The 17,181-nt window shown below is 31.4% G+C and overlaps 1 protein-coding gene across 1 annotated transcript; it reads right to left on the bottom strand.

Moving 5' to 3' along the window:
- Positions 1-11,088: 11,088 nt before the first annotated feature.
- LOC131624463 (mechanosensitive ion channel protein 10-like) lies at positions 11,089-15,428 on the bottom strand. Its single transcript, XM_058895396.1, has 5 exons — positions 14,093-15,428; positions 12,211-12,334; positions 11,836-12,129; positions 11,541-11,743; positions 11,089-11,459 (listed from the first exon to the last, which is right to left on the bottom strand). Exons 1-5 carry the CDS (start codon positions 15,307-15,309, stop codon positions 11,189-11,191), a joined length of 2,109 nt encoding a protein of 702 aa, XP_058751379.1. The 5' UTR covers positions 15,310-15,428; the 3' UTR covers positions 11,089-11,188.
- Positions 15,429-17,181: the final 1,753 nt, after the last annotated feature.

Below are 17,181 nucleotides of genomic sequence, written 5' to 3'. Positions count from 1 at the left end.
AATGGCTAGCAAAATATTTTTGTTAGGTAAGATGGGGATTATAAATGTATTCTCTCTTTTTTATTATAGAATCATTTATATATTCATAGTTAGGAAGTAAAGAAGTCTACGAAGAAATATAGTCAATCTTGTTTTGATTAAATAGAGTAATTAATACTCAAGAAAATTTTAAAGAATTAGAAAACTTTTTACTATAAAAGAAATCACAAAATTCTCCAACAAATCTTTTAAATTGGCGCATGGATATCTATTATGCACATGTTTGTAGTTTCTCAAAACTACTTATGCAATACTTCTATCTACAATATTTTGTTTTTGGTTTCTTTGTTTACAAGATTACCCCATATATAAGTATGATATTTAGAGCTTGATTTTGATTTTGATTTTTTGTCTACGACTAGAGCTTTGAAGTCATGTGAGTGAAGATATATATATATATATATATATATATATATATATATATATATATATATATATATATATATATATATATATATATATATATATATATATATATATATATATATATATATATATAGAATAATACTCATGCACTGACAGTGTAAAGATATTTTACACTGTCAGTTAATCGTAGCCGTTAGATTTTTATAAGTTGTTGACTTTTATTTTAAATGCATGTAAAGTAATATTAATGAGTGATTATGATGCGTCGACCGTGTAAAGTATTTTACACTGACAGTGCATAACAATTAACCTCATATATATATATATATATATATATATATATATATATATATATATATATATATATATATATATATATATATATATATATATATATATATATATATATATATATATAATTTTTCACTAGTCTTCTTTAAAAATAATTTTTTCTAAAATCGGCCTTCAAATATCTTTATATTTTATAAATTCCTTCATTATAGTGACTAGAAATTTGATGTCATGTATAATGTGAGACAAATAAAGTAGTTTATCAATCAATCTTTAGTATCTTCGGGTGCTAACAAGAACATTTCCTTCAAAGTGTTACCAAAGATTTTCATTAAGATCCATAGGGTGTTAGTTGGCCGATAACCTGTCATTCATGTTTCTCTCAATAAATCGATAATGTATTTGTGTTGTGAAACCACAATTCCTTTCTTTGAGCAAGAAACCTCCATAACAAGAAAGCTTCACAAGGATCCTAAGTTCTTGACTTCAAAGTCTACACAAAGTCTACTTTTTATTATTTTCATTTCAATATTATCATTTTCAACGAAGACAATATCAACTTGTCATTGAATGTATCTTTAATTCTTCATAGATTGAGTTAATATTTCAAATCAAGTTCTCAAACATTATTTCAAGCCATAAAGAAACTTTTGCAACTTACAAACTTTTGATTTGAATTTGTCTTCAAAGTCATGTGGATCATCAAAATGTACTTTTCACTCTCTTATAAATAACCATTGAGAAAGACATTTTTAAGGTTCAACTAATGTAAATACAATCTAGGTTAGCATAAAGAGATGAAAGTATTATGATAGTGTTTAATTTTGCAACAAGAGCAAATGTTTTTTAGTAGTCTGTGCCATAGGTTTGAATGAAACTCTTTGCCATTAAGTGATATGTTGTGTCATCATGGGGAGCAACCACATTGGTTCAATAGCAACACACAAGGTAAAGTGACACCGCATATTCACCCAAAATCTTAAGGTGATAGGTGTGTGGGTTCTCTCACTTATAAAGTGTTCAACCTCCATTTTTCCAAGCAATGTGGGACTAACAACTCACACTTGTACACAACAAAATCCCCCTCAAATGTGATTTCATCCACTATTCTCTCCCTCAAGCAGAAGCTCTTTCATTCACATACACTTGTACCACCATTAGGGGCACTACAACGGGACACGCCGCCTTAACACCATATTGTCAAGAAGATTTCAATACAAGGAACTGATCCCTTAAGTGAACCATCAGCTTTGATACCATTATTGGATCAACTTGGAGAGCATCCATATTGAGTAAATAACAATACACAATTGAAAGAGACACCACATATTCACCATAAATCTTAAGGTGATAGGTGTGTGGGTTCTCTCACTTATAAAATGATCAACCTCCATTTTTTCAAGCAATGTGAGATTAACAACTTACACTTGTACACAACATGATCTTTATACATTTTAATTGAATCGTGTTAATTATACTTCATAATAAAAATCCATTTACTTCCCATAGAAGTTCCAAATAAAGAGGTGTCAAGTTTCTTCCTCACCACTTAACTTCCAAGGAAAGCGACATATGATGCAAATTGGCGTGTGTTTGTACTACCTCATACAAATTTTATGATTTCAAAAACAACCATGAAGTTATTCCAATCTAACATTAATTCCATTGATATATCATTTCTTTAACAAAATAAATAGAGAGTCAAGCCAACATTGTTATAACCATTCATGACTATAACGGTTTAAATGTTTTGCTGTTATGATCACTCACTACCTTGTTCTTTTGTCCATGCTTCAATTGTGTTACCTCTATTACAATTTTCTACATAACTCGAGCTCGAGTTATTTTCGTGCTTTAAGGTTGAGTCATGATGTCAGTGAAGTGACCTCGTGCCGTATAGTATACCGTAGCCAGTTAGATGCATAATTTGGGGTCGACTTCAGCTCGCCTATGTCGGCTTAATCACGCTCTGAGGTCTCAGTGTGTTATAGTGCTAAATGAGACAAGGTCTCATAATTCTAGGATTTATTGGCTATTTATATTCATAATCATTCACAATCCCTCAAACACAAGGCTTGTAGGAGCGAAGTGATTGAGGATAAGATGTAATTGCTTTAGGTCTTCATAGACATATCGGTTTGCAAGTCCTCAGGTACGAGGCATGTAAGGGAAAAGTGATTAAGTTAAAAGAAATTATGGTTCAGTCTCTCACGCAAGAGGCTTATAAAGAGTCGAAGTGGTTGAGGACGAAAAACTTATTAGTCAAAAGTTCCTCAATTGTGAGGCCTTGAAGGGATAAAATGCTTAATAGCTCTGTTGAAGCGGTAAAGCGGCAAGCAACAAAAGTTTTGGAAATATTTATCCGAGAATTTATCTTGTCCACAGAGATTAGTGCTACTGAATTGTCGTTCGATGGATTCTTAGTTCTTGAGTTCGGGTTACATGGGTTTTAAGTAAACAAGGAAAATATAACATATGAACATAAAATAAATACATTCTTGATAGAGAAAAACTTATCTAGTTTGAATCTAAACTACTCCTCACAAACTTAGATTTATCACTCTGTCGCACTCAATTTACAATACTCATCAGAATCACCACATATCTCTCACATCAATGTCCATTTCTGCACACTGACGAGAGTTCAACCATATTCCCCTAATCCTATGTCTAGAATATAAAGCTAACAGATATTCCCCTAATATAGACTTGTGATGTCTATTTCTACAACAACACAAATCCAAAGCATTTAAGCAAAAAGATCAAGGAAACACCGATTAAGATTTGTAAAGCAAACTTTATACAACTAATAGAAAGAGTAACAAACATCCATGTGTTTAGAGTAATTTACATACAAACTCAACAAAAGAGAAATACAAAGAGAAGAGAAGAAGAGGAACCAAACATTTCTTGGTTTGTCAACACCAATCGATGAGAAATTCGACCTTCGATCATCAAGATGCATGCTCCATGGTTGTTTTCAAGCTCTCCCTACTAAAATATGGTTGTGATGACTTTGGAAACAAATACCCCAAAGCATAACCCTAAAAAATCTGATTTTTCCCTATTTAATGACTTTCCAAACCGTCCAGACCGCGCTTAGCACGCAATTCCGCGCTTAGCCCGCTCAACAGAAAATTGAAATCTTAATTTGGCCATATCTTGAGAACCGTAACTCCGATTTGCGCCCGGTTCGAAGCGTTGGAAAGCTTATTCCATGCTCTATCTAAAAATGAATAAATATCAATGAAATTGATGATTTTTCTCATATTTGTTTTGAGCCTTATCCGCCGATGAACTGCTCAAAATCGCGCGTTTGAAGCCGTGTCTTCGACACTTTATTGACCGTGCTCCAAATACGCATCAATAACTACAAAAAGACACAAAAACTATCAAATAGTATAAAAGTATATGAAAATACAACTATTCACAATGTATACGGATTTACAAACAAAACGGGGAATTATTCAAACGGTATTAACAAAAAGTATCGATAAGTGCAACAAATTATATACATAAAATAACGATATTTTTGCACTTATCAAGCTTATCTCTAATAAAATCTTTAAGGTAAGTATATATAGACCATTTAACCTAGTATCGATATTGTAGCACAATATGGTTTAAGGAAACATGTCATTCTTGAGGCGAATGTATCAATCTCACCTTAGAAGACCCCTCTTTCATGAGAAATGTAGCATACAACTCACCATCAAAGATATAACGCAGTGTGACAAGCTTGCCTTTATAACTCGACGAGTGCCTTAACTCACCTACACTTATTTAAGTATTCTCTCAGTGTATCATGAGACACAGAGCGAGTGGGTCGAGGTCCGGGGTTATCTAAACTTATGATTTTTAGTGTTTTGTTGATTAAATCACAACTTAGCGAGTTCATTCACCCTGTTCTATGCGATATAAAGTACTGTGTGATATATATATATATATATATATATATATATATATATATATATATATATATATATATATAGAGAGAGAGAGAGAGAGAGAGAGAGAGAGAGAAAGAGAAAGAAGTTTAATGTAAATAGAGAGAGTTAATTAATTTGAAATAAGAAATATTGGTGGAACAACAAAAGGTTTTTTTGAATAAGGATGGAATTGATTTTCCATATTGATTGATGTTGTGAGAATTAATAATGGACCGCCTAAATTATGGTCATGTGGGACGACTCTTATGCATGGAGGGGATGGGAGAGAAAGTTATAGAGGGGCCGCCTAAATTAAGGAAGTTAATCCATTAACCCTAGTATGGTAATAGATTAACTAGTATAAAGAGTCATCCTAATTGGTTAAATAAGTCAGTAATCAATTAAAGATATGTATAAAAAATTCCAGATGTTTTATCAAATAAAAGAGGCTTTAAAATTTCTTTGAGTGTGTGTATGTGTATGATATGCCTTAGTATTTCGAGAGTTACTCTTATACCTTTACATTAAACTGATCACACAGACACACGCTAAGTACATAACCAACGAGCTTTCACACTTCATCTCTTTCACATCATTGGACCTCTAAATTCCCATACTTGATCCAATATTGATTAAGTACTTTAACTGGAACTTGGCTATTCTAACTTATGATAATTGAGATAACTTCTTGATTGGATGTCATCATCAGAGATTGCTAGACAATTGTCACCAAAGGCTTCACCGAATGGTGTTTGACCTTAGTTGTTGTCATTATAGAGGATGCTTGATATTTAATATCATAAATAACATATTGACCATTGAATTGTCTTTATAGATGGAGACATGCTTCATAAAATATCGTTTGACATAGTGTGTTGTCATTATAAAAACCAACACGATCATCTAGCGGTTGAAGATAATTGTATGTTCAAGCACATAGGTTCACAAAAATAAATTTCTAGTAGGTAATGGCCATATCTTGGCAGTTAAGTCATTTGGTTTATTAAAATTTAGATCCAATCTTATGTCCAATACTATGCTAAATCTAAACAACTTACTTCATGTTCCTAACATTAATAGAAATCTAATTTTTGTATCTAAATTTATAAAGGGTAATAATGTGTATCTAAAATTTCATTCTGACAAATGCTATATCAAGGCATCTAACCTGGAGCTCCTTTAAGGTTTTACTAATGACAGTGGATTATACTTCTTTAACAAACTAGATATAGAAGCCTCAAGATAATTAATAAGAAATAAGTCTCAAAATGTGTGTCCTATTGTAAATAATACATTTGTTGTTAATAGTTCAACTAATACAGGTTCTAGTACCAATATGTGCATTTGTAATTTTAGACTATATCATGAAAATCTTAGATATATTCACAATATTGTTGACGTGTACTATACATTTGAGCAATAAAAGTTTTGTCAAATTTTGTAATTCTTGTCTTGGCAAATCTCATAGAATGCATGATCTCATTGTCTAAAACTAGGTATGCTTATCCTTTTGAATTAATACATACTGACTTGTGGGGCCTTCCCCTACTCTTTCTAGGGTTGAATACTTCTATTATATTGTTTTTGTAGATGCTTTCACCAAATACACTTAGAGCTATCTATTCAAACAAAAAGTTGATGCACTACCTGATTTCAAGTTATTTCAAATCTATATTGGAACTCAATTCAATGCCAATATTAAAGCTCTCCAATATGATTATATGGGAGCATTAGGTCTTTCACTAAGTATCTCAATTAGCTTGGAATTAGGCATAAGATAACATTTCCTCACACATCACACTAGAATGGAACAATTGAAAGGAAGCACGTGCAAATAGTTGAAATGAGGCTCATTTTGATGGCTCATGCATCTTTGCGAATAAAATTTTGGGACCATATCTTTATAAAATTTGTGTATCTAATTAATAAGCTTCTTACAATTGTATTGTCTCAGTTCACTTCACCCTTCTATACCTATCACAACAAGCTACATGATTACAAGATCATCAAAGCAATTGGTTGTGCTTGCTTTCCATTCCCAAGGCCTTATAATCAACATAAGTTAAGGTTTAGAATCTCTCAGTGTGTCTTCTTGAGAGTATCTCCTACATAGAAAGGATACAAATATCTTAAAGGTGAAGGTAGAATATTTATATCAAAGGATGTGGTGTTCAATAAAACCAAGTTTCCTTATCCCAACTTATATCCATCGTCACAGAAAACAGAGTAAGCTTATTCATCAAAATTTCAAGGTGAGCCTACTTTACTTCTAATAGTATGTGGTCTAACTCATTTTACAGGTCATACTCAAAGAATGTCTCATATAAGCACAAATTCTAGTATATTTCTTTAGTAGGCAATTACACAAACTGAGCCATTTGATCAAATTCAAGCTTTACATGTTGAACAAACATATGATCCATAAAAAATTCCCAATGATCCTTAACCTACCATAAGTACACCTACTCATTCTTTTAGTCTTGCTCACATCCCTAGTCCATATTGTTTTACAAATAACATAGCCGTCAAATCACCTCAAGAAATTGACAACACATATTCCCTTTCTCAACATATCACATTAAGGTTTACTAAGTCACAATCTCCCTCCTTTCACATTCAACCTCTCAAAATCTCTCTTTTTATCCATATTCATCATATGCTGACAAGAGCTAAAATTGATAAGTCCAAATCAAATTCCTTCCTTGTGCACTTAGAATCTAGCGCCACTAAATATGCTTTGGCTCATCATAAATGGGTTGAAACTGTGAAAGTTAAGTATAATTATCTCTTAAAGGATCACACTTGGACTCTAACATATCTTCCTCTTACAAGACATTCATAGTATGCAAGTGGATCCTTAAAGTAAAAGAGAATCCAGATTAAAGGATAAGAAATCCATAGGTTGCATGAGGGTGTTGACTTCCATGAAACCTTTTCCCCAGTTGTCAAACCTACCAACATTCGTGTCATGTTAACCTTAGCCATCACTAACAAGTGGAATGTCCAGCAGATCCATGTCACTTTGGTTTTGCTTCAAGCAGGTGCAATCACTCATTATTTATGTATAACCAGAATAATATTACACTTTATGCCCTTGTATATGTTGATGATATTCTCATTACTGGATCATCATCAACACTCTTTCATGAGCTTATCCCTCAACTAAATCTTAAATTTACACTTAAGCAACTCGGTGCTCCTCGTTACTTCCTTAGAGTTGAAGTTCATAAACAAGATGATGGGACCTTGTTACTTACTAAAACCAAGTATATTCATGATTTATTCTCTAAGGTCACCATGACTAGAGCTAAAGGAGTTCCAACTCCTATGATGAGTACATGTAAATTAAGCAAACATGGCGTTAATGTGACGACTGATCTGTTTCTCTAGAGATCCATAGTTGGTTCCCTTTAATATCTCACTTTTACACGCCCTGATATTGCATTTGTCATGAATAAGGCATGCTAATTCATGACACAACCCTTAGATTTGCACTGGTCTGCAGTCAACGAATTCTTCATTACTTGAGTGGCACGATAATACATGTTTTATTGCTAGTCCTGTCCTTTAGCTTCTCTTTGAGTGCCTATAGCGATTCAGACTGGGTAAGTGATCTAGATGATCGCAAATCAACCTCTGGCTCTTGCTTGTTCTTTGGTCCTAATCTTGTATCATAGAGTTCAAAGAAACAAGCATTTGTTGCTCGTTCTAGTACAAAAGCAGAATACCGTTCATTGGCTCACATAACCTCTGAACTTTTGTGGCTTGAATCCTTACTTGGTGGACCTCACATTTCCTACTCGACACCCATGCTACTTTGTGACAACTTGAGTTCAGTCATGCTCTCACACAATCTGGTCCTACTTGCACGAACAAAGCACATCGAGTTTAACATTCACCTTGTTCGTGAAAGAGTAGTGGCCAAGCAACTTCATATCCAACATGTATTGTGTCATGCTCAACTTGCAGACATGCTTACCAAGCCTTTCACGACATCATTGTCCGTTAGATTTTGTCCCAAACTCAAAGTGTTACCAAAGGCACCACCTTGATTTTATGGGGGTGGGCATTAGAGATATGGTTATGTATTAGATATATGGCATACATTAGTTAGTTTTAAAAGTTGTAATATAGTTGAAAACAGTTGCAAAGTTAGTTACACTAAGTGTAACTAACATCAACTATATAAACCTTTGCCTTGTATATTGAATCCATCAATGTTATGCACATTACGCTTTTCTTTATTCTCTTATATTCATCATCATTATCATCATCTTCTTCTACCTCTATAAGCTCATTGTATGTCAAGCATGGCATTGATCAAAGTTCCTTCCCTGACAGCTTGTGAACCTCTCCTTCCAAAATATCACAATATCATTAGAAGACATGGAAGGAAATCATTATGCCTGAGGCCTTTTATCATATCAAGTGTGCCATTCTTAATTAATTTGATTAAAGTTCTCCAACAATTCAAAAAATGAAAGGTAAAAGAGAGTTTTCTTTCCTTAGTCCTCCTTTAGAAGAGAAATAACTTGTTTGACTATCATTTAGACAATGTTAATGTTTAAAAGTTTCGAGGGGAAGAGAGAGAAAAAACATTAAAAATAGATGAATAAAGACAAAAGTAGATAAATCTTTACTCTTTGGTTTAATTTTTTTTTTTGTCTTAACTCAAAATTCATTATGGTCTCTTCATTTTAAAAAAGATTCATAATGGTTTCTCAACTCTTCAAAACGTACTATATTAATCTTTTTGTCTATTTAACAATGAATTTAGCGACTAATTTTTAAATTTTTTTGTCGTTATAATTAGATAATAAAGACTAACAATAGATTTTGAAGCCTTAAAGATCAATATAATTAAACCTTTTTAAAATCAAGCAACCAAAATAAACCTCAAAAATTAAAATATGGGACAAAAAATATTAAGTCTTATTGTTTTCCAGATTTTTTTTATAAGATGATAAATAAATATTTATTGATACATTTTTAATATTTAGCTTATTATAACATACACTACAAAAAAAACTCTCAGTTGCGACGTGATCTTCACGTCACAACGTTAAAAATCACATCACTACACGTAATTAGTGACAAGAATTTTCACGTGGCAGGAGCTCGTGTGGCAACTCTGTTGCCATGTGAATTTCACATCGCAAAAGTTATGACGTGATATTCATGACACAACCTACTGAAATGATTATTTTCTTTTGTCTGTTGTAGGTCAGATAAAGCAAAAAATGACATAGAGTTGTGACGTGATTATCATACGGCAAACTTGCAACGTGTAATTCACGTCACTAATTTAAATGTATATTAAAAAATATTTTTGGATTAAACTATATATTTATTGTTTTGATAACATAAATATATAAAAATTTCATAAAACCTAATATCATTAAAATATATATTTGTATAAATATATATTTTTTAATATATTACAAACTTAAAATAACTACTACATAATTAGTTTATAATAACAACATCCAACAACTCAATATTTTAAATTTGAAAAAAAGTAAATAAAATAAATTGCTTAAATACGTTAATGAAGATAAATTTTTTTTTTTGAATCTTGAACCTTGAGTCTTCATATATCTTGAATCTTTAAGAAAAAAATTAACAATGTTATACAATAAAAAATTAACATAATATTTAACAAATAAAAAACGAAAAAATAAAAATGAAAATTTATTTGAAGATGAAAATTGAAAGTTGGAAGATTAATATTGAGGAAGAAGAGGAAAAATGTTGGAGGAGGTGGACGGAAGTGAAGAGGAAAAATGGTGGAGGAGAAAGGTAGAAGAGGACAAATGAAACAATGTTATGAGCGTGAGAGAGAAAAGTTTGGAATATATAGAGAAACTTGTGACGTGAATTTCACGTCGCAAGCTAGCGAAATAAAATTCACGTTGCAACTTCCCAATGGTTATATTTCTGTGACGTGAATAACATGACACTAATAAATGTGTCAATAAACTGCCCCCCATCAACTCCTTAGTCAGTCAACTTTCCTCCTAAATATTTTTTAATTTTTGAATTTAACGAGGCGACGTGATTTTCACATCACAACTTAATTTTTGAAATTTTAAATTTCCCCTCATGTGCAAACCTGTTCAAGCCTGACATATTCATTTTTTTTAATTTTACTTTTTAAGTTGTGACGTGATTGTCACGCCACAACGGTCCTATTCTTTTTTGCCACGAGATTTTCACCTCACTATGTCACGTTGTTGGAGAGATGTTTTCTTGTAGTGATAAATTATATTTATTGAATTCATATAAACTTTTCAAAAGAAATAATATGACAATATTAAGTAATTCCATAGATAAAATCAAATCTTACAAAATTATTAAATTAGGTAATTGTAACAAAAGTTACTCTAAAATTATATAAAGGCAAACACACCACATTAAAATAAAACATGAGCTAAAATTTGGCAAACCGATTCTATTCATAAAATAATAACAAATGCCCCCATAATTTATTGCAAACTAATAACTTTTTGGTTTGATAATTATCATAGTAATCCATTCTAAAAAGAAAACAAAAGAACTTTGCTTCATGAATGAAACAAAGCTCTCCCATCTCCAATATTCATTTGAGTGAGATGAATTTCTTGAGGAAGAAGATGGTACTTGATACGATGAATCTCAAACATCTTTTTCATTTCCATGAGAAGTTCTGATATCCTAATGCTTCTCTCACCATAGTTTTGATGGTTAATGGTGTGTTGCACACTTAAACACAGCTTTAACTTGTCCACTTGATCTATTTGTTTTGCCATCACAGTGTGCTTTGGATTCCAATACTTTGGCTTGCTTTCAATGTACCTAATTGGTAGCAAAAAGTGTGCATAAAAAATTGAAGTTTTCATATAATTTAGAAGTAGAATAAATAAAGAAAAAACTTACATTTGTATTGATTTCTTGAGTGCAATGATAGTCTCTATAGGAGTTGTAACATCAATGGTGAAATCGATTGAATCACGCATCTCGGGACTTCGATAAAAATTGCTTATAGGCTTAGTGAGTAAGACCGCATTAGGGTAGTAAATTTTCTCATTGTCATATCGAAGAAACACAGTCGTCAATATATTCATCTCTTCCACAATCATCTGTAATTAAGTAGAGTGCAAGTTAATTGAGTATCAGATCTATCTAATGCTCAGATACATTAATCATTCAATGATTCTTAAAAATTACGTACCTGAATACCATCGATGACACAACGGTCTCCTATGTCGAAAGGGTGCATGATGAAGACAAAGATAATAGCTTCCAAGACAGTTTTGCAAGTGCCTTGAAAAGCAACTCCTATTAAAACTGTTTGTGTGATACAAAATAGTATTATCTTGATTGTAGCCACTTCCATCACCAAAAGTGTCACTATTATTATTATCACACTCACAACTGCACTTGCTAATTTGTGAAGTTGTTGCACTGCTGTTTTTGTATCATTGAGTGATTGTGCTAGGGCTTTTCTTTCATAATAAGCTCGAATCTGATTAAAAATTCACTAAGAACTAATTAATTATCAATAATAATAATAATAAATTAATTTTGTTTTGAAGGCAAGACTTACCACCCAATTTCTAAAGGAAGATCTGCTAATTTTTCCAGTTTCAAGAGCTCCTTCAAAGAGTGGAAATATGGTATGTATCTCAACCCTCTTCAAATATCTCATGAGATCCACCTCTTCAATATACCTTAAATAAATTATTGCAGCTAAGTTTCGAAATTGGATTTTAACAAATAATTTATTTATAATTGAAATTTATTAACTATCACTCACTTGATTAATTTGATTAATTTATAAATAATTATTAATTATGAGTGTTAAGAGTTCTACATCGGACGATGAATGACAAAATAAAAAGAAGTTAGAAAATATAGAATATTGATGATGCTCGTAGAATTGGACCACAAGGAAATGGGGTTTACAATTTTAGTGAAAATTTATTAAATGACAAAGGAATGAGGGTACTGACACATGCACTATATAGACAAAGTTTTATCATGGTGGTGGTATAAACCCCAAGTAATTGGATGGTAGGGTTGGACTAGGTTAAAAATTTGGTCATAAAGCAATACCAATGAACACTAAAATGCCATGATATGGACATATTGAGTAGAAAATTGAATATTGTTCTATATATGGATGGAATCTATTTTGCTATTGGGACAGGGAAAAAGGCTACTGAATGTGCATTGAAAAAAATAATTAAATGGAGGAGCATGTGAAATAGATTTGAAAGAGTAGTTATTTTAATATTGGAGTTCATTGTATAGCTATGATATTATTGTGCAAAAGCTTGTGGTCCAAACCAAGCTCTTAAAGATATATAGGGTGATCATAACTCTTATGAAAATAGCTTGAATTGTGAATGCATTAGTGGCTAGTGAAGGACATACATAGTGCATATGAGGTGGTTTGTGTTTTTGAGGCTGCAAGTTTAGTTGGCAAGCTCATCTATGCACTTAGTGTTATGTTTTCTTACACTATTATGATTAGTTCTTTTGTTTGTTTTTTTAGATGATTTATATTATAAATATTAATATTTTTTATATTAATGTATAAATATAAATAAATGTTACAGTTAAATATTGAATCCTGTCCTAAAAATTTACATTCATTTAAACTCAATTAACACATACAAATTAAACTATCCCACACACCCAATTCTTTCGGTGTATTAACTTAATTTAATCTTTTCCCATATTGTTTATGGATTAGAGAGTATATATATATATATATATATATATATATATATATATATATATATATATATATATATATATATATATATATATATATATATATATATATATATATATATATATATATATATATATATATATATATATATATATATATATATATTAAATATACTCGGACCTTTTAACATGTTTATATGAGTGTGGTTTACGTGATAATTAAGTTAAATAAATGTAAATTATTTTTTTATGATTTAGGCTATGTTTAGATTGATGGAATACAACAGAGTGGAGCGGAATGAAACGGAGTGGAATGAAATATAAACCCCACTCCATTGTTTGGTTCTTTTTTTAAATGTCTCATACACCCCAAATTGAATGAAACAAAAAATAGGAAATTGGATAAAATAAGATGGAATATATTTCATCATATTTCACTCCATTCCACCCTCTTTTTACCAATCCAAACAATGAAACGTAATATTATTTCATTTCATTCTGCTCTGTTCCATCGTGTTCCATCAATCTAAACACAGTCTTAATCTTTAACATTAATATTTATTTATATTTATGTGTTAATGTAAATAAGTTTTTTAAATTAATAAATCAATAATTAAAAGAATAATTATACAAATTTTTTAGTGTTAAAAGTAACCACTCAACATTTTGAACAAGAATTCTCATTAGAAAACATGTTAAATTTAACATTTTTGCAACAATTTGTAGCAAAGTTAATAGCAAAAACTTACTTGGCACCAGGTTTAGCAACATTGTTAAAAATCTTCTGAGCACAACTTCTAGCTTCCCATTCACTACTAATCTCACTCTCTTTATTCCCAAAATCATCAACAGTCCTAGAAATAGTCGACAAACCAGAAGACCTAACATAGTTAACAAGCCTCTTAACACTCCAAACCGACCCACTACTCTCCATACTAAGTTTCCTCAGCTTTTCCATATCAATCCTCCTTGACCCAAATCTCTTCATCTTCTTCCACCTCCCCGCCCCCACCGGCATCGTCTTCGACCCCGTCAAATGATGCTCTTTCGATATCTCCTCCCCGTACTCCATCGCCGGACCCGACAACGCGTCCAACACATAATGATGAAAAACACTCTCTTTCATCCTATCAAAATATGTTGTCACATGAAAAGATGAAGCTAGCATTTTCACCAAGACAATTTTCACTAACCATATTGTTGCACCTACTAGAACAGCAACAAGTGCTTGGAACATCTTGTTGAGGAACTTATGGTTTTTCTTTTGGACATCATCGAAAACTACACTCCAATAGGACAATAAAACAAGACCTAGCCATAAACAATTACGAATGCTGTTTCTTAAACCGTAGATGAAGTATAAAACTTTTTCTCTTAGCATGAAGTTTCTTTCTATGATGAGAACGGTGAAACTAACTAACCAACTTGAAAATAAACGGCCACTAAACGTTACCATTGCCATTAAGCACCATCTCCAAACTTCTAACCCTAGTAAATGCATGTTTTTGATTTTTTTTATTACGAGAGAACAAACCAAGCATGTTAATATGTTTAGAAATAGTATCCATTCAAAAACTAGCCTCCACTTCACTCTAAACTTTTTCTTTTTGTTTAACTTTGGATCTTCTTCGTTGTCGTCGTCATCGTCTGATTCTTGTTCCTTCCATTCGTAGTCGTCTTCTTCGTCGGAAGAGACTTTGTAGGAAGGTAGTTGAGTGTTTTCTTCTTCTTCGAAGGTAGGTAGTTTGTTGCGAGGTGTATGGTTGTATTCAAAGATTCTGGATTTGGGTTTGGAGAAGGTTAGACGGGTAAGAGTTTTGACTCTAGAGGGGTGTTTGGGTTTGTCTTGATGAGGTTCGGTGGTGTTGTTGTTGTGGTGAGTTTCAGTGTCCATTGTGGAAGGTTTAGGGTTTTGTTGTTGGTCAAGGAAGAGAACAACTTGATCTGAGGATTTTGTGTTCTCCATTTTAGTTGTATTGTGGGATAAGAGACTTAAGAGAGAGGAGCTAGCTAGAGGTGAGTTTTGGAATGGTATGAGGGAAGGATACTCAAATTCTTTTAGTGGCACTATTAAATACTCTCCCGTCCATGTAATAACACATTTGTATACAAAGTTCTCTTAAAGGATTTCAGCTGAATTTTTGTAATCCATAATAACTATTAAACCGCTCTTCGATAAAAATAGTAATTAATTGATAATCGATGATTGATAGCTTATAACTAATAACAGATGATTGATGATTGCAACCTGATAACCTAATTAAAATGTTTGGTAAAATTAGTCATTCAACTAGCTGATAAATATAAAATGATATAACTATTTGATATTCTTTGCATTTAATACATAATTATTTTATTATAAATTAAAATCAATTATGAAGGATAAAAACGGGTTTTAGTTAAAATAATAAAGGTAAAAGTGATAGAAAAGATGATAAGCTACAAGTTATAAGCTAAAATCTTATTTGAAATAACATTTGAAAATTAAGTTATAAGTTAGTAAAATAAGTTATCACTACTACAAAATATATCTTTGGTAACTCAATATTACAATGTTCGTCTCGTTAGCCGTGATAGTACCTCATTTTTGGTTTTTTTTTTTTTATATTTACCAAAAGACATTTGATTGCGGTCATTATAAGCAACCGTATAGGTAAATGTACATGGAGTGACAGAGTTCGAATCCCAGTACCAACAATTTTTTATTTTTTTTACAAAGATTGTTAGTAAAATAAACTATTGTAAAAGGCATTACATTTCATTAGAGTTCTAATAATACATCAGTGTTGAAATATTTACCATATATATAAGCGAATTTAACTCTCACTTCTTGACAGAATAGGCATCATCTCTCTCAAAGCAAAACCCTAATATTCTCTCTCTCTTCTTCTTCTTCCATATTCCATATGCAGAAATCGCCATTCTTCTTCTTCATACTAAAAGGTACCTAGTTCAATCCTCTTTATTCATTATCTTTCTTCTTCTTCTCCATAGGCTTTCTTCCATTTTTCTTTGTATAGGTTATAATTTTCATCACCATTGAAGAACTTTCAAGGTACGTCATTCCTCGAACTATTCATTTCATTTGGTATTACACAGGGTTTACACTTGACATGGTGTTTTTTAAAAGCTGTTTATATTTTCAAAGCAGATTCAAGAGTTTATGTTTTCAAATTTGGTTCTAGAGTTTTTGTTTCCAAACATGTTTACATTTGTCATGGTGTTTTTTAACTTGTATGGGAGGTGAATGAAACAAAATTAACTCAATAAAGCACATACTGTAGGTGTGGTTCAAAAATTAACTCAAGTCTATTTGTTGTTGTATGTTGTTGTTGTTTTGTTGATAAATGTTAGTTGTTGTATGTTGTTGTGTGTTGCTGTATGCTGTTATTTTTCTGTTTTTGTAGATAAATGTTTCTCAGAACAAGAACAAAACATTGTTAAGTCACAAGAAAAACCCTTTTTGCGACTTAACAATGTTTTTTTATGAATCTTGTCGTATTAATTTCTTATTTAGATTGACAGAACATCCAGTTGAGTTTGTTATATTATATGTAGATTGTTTGTTTCACTAATCCTTTATTGAACATGCATTCATTTAAATTGATTTGGAAAATAATAATATAAAAATTAAGTTATATTTGAAAATCAACTTAGGTCAATCAATGGTTTTTGAATTGCATACATCTTGTAATTCATCTCGTAATCAACTTGTCGTTTTACCGATCATATTCGCATAAATTGCCAAATGGTGCAAGCAATTGTATTTAAGTGTGATTATTTTTAGTCATTTTTAACTAATACTAATAAAATTTAGATAAATTCTTTGGTACCCATG

Source organism: Vicia villosa, unplaced genomic scaffold (genome assembly GCF_029867415.1).
Source record: "Vicia villosa cultivar HV-30 ecotype Madison, WI unplaced genomic scaffold, Vvil1.0 ctg.000131F_1_1_1, whole genome shotgun sequence".
NCBI lineage: Eukaryota > Viridiplantae > Streptophyta > Magnoliopsida > Fabales > Fabaceae > Vicia > Vicia villosa.
This window is presented reverse-complemented; position numbering and strand designations above follow the sequence as displayed.

What these genes read in the sequence shown, in the direction of transcription:
- LOC131624463 (XM_058895396.1), bottom strand. Translation starts at nt 15,309, where the DNA reads ATGGAGAACACAAAATCCTCAGATCAAGTTGTTCTCTTCCTTGACCAA. An exon ending in GTTGCTAAACCTGGTGCCAA is followed by an intron (nt 12,335 to 14,092) that starts GTAAGTTTTTGC and finishes AATTTATTTAAG; the next exon opens with GTATATTGAAGAGGTGGATC. An exon ending in CTTCCTTTAGAAATTGGGTG is followed by an intron (nt 12,130 to 12,210) that starts GTAAGTCTTGCC and finishes ATTTTTAATCAG; the next exon opens with ATTCGAGCTTATTATGAAAG.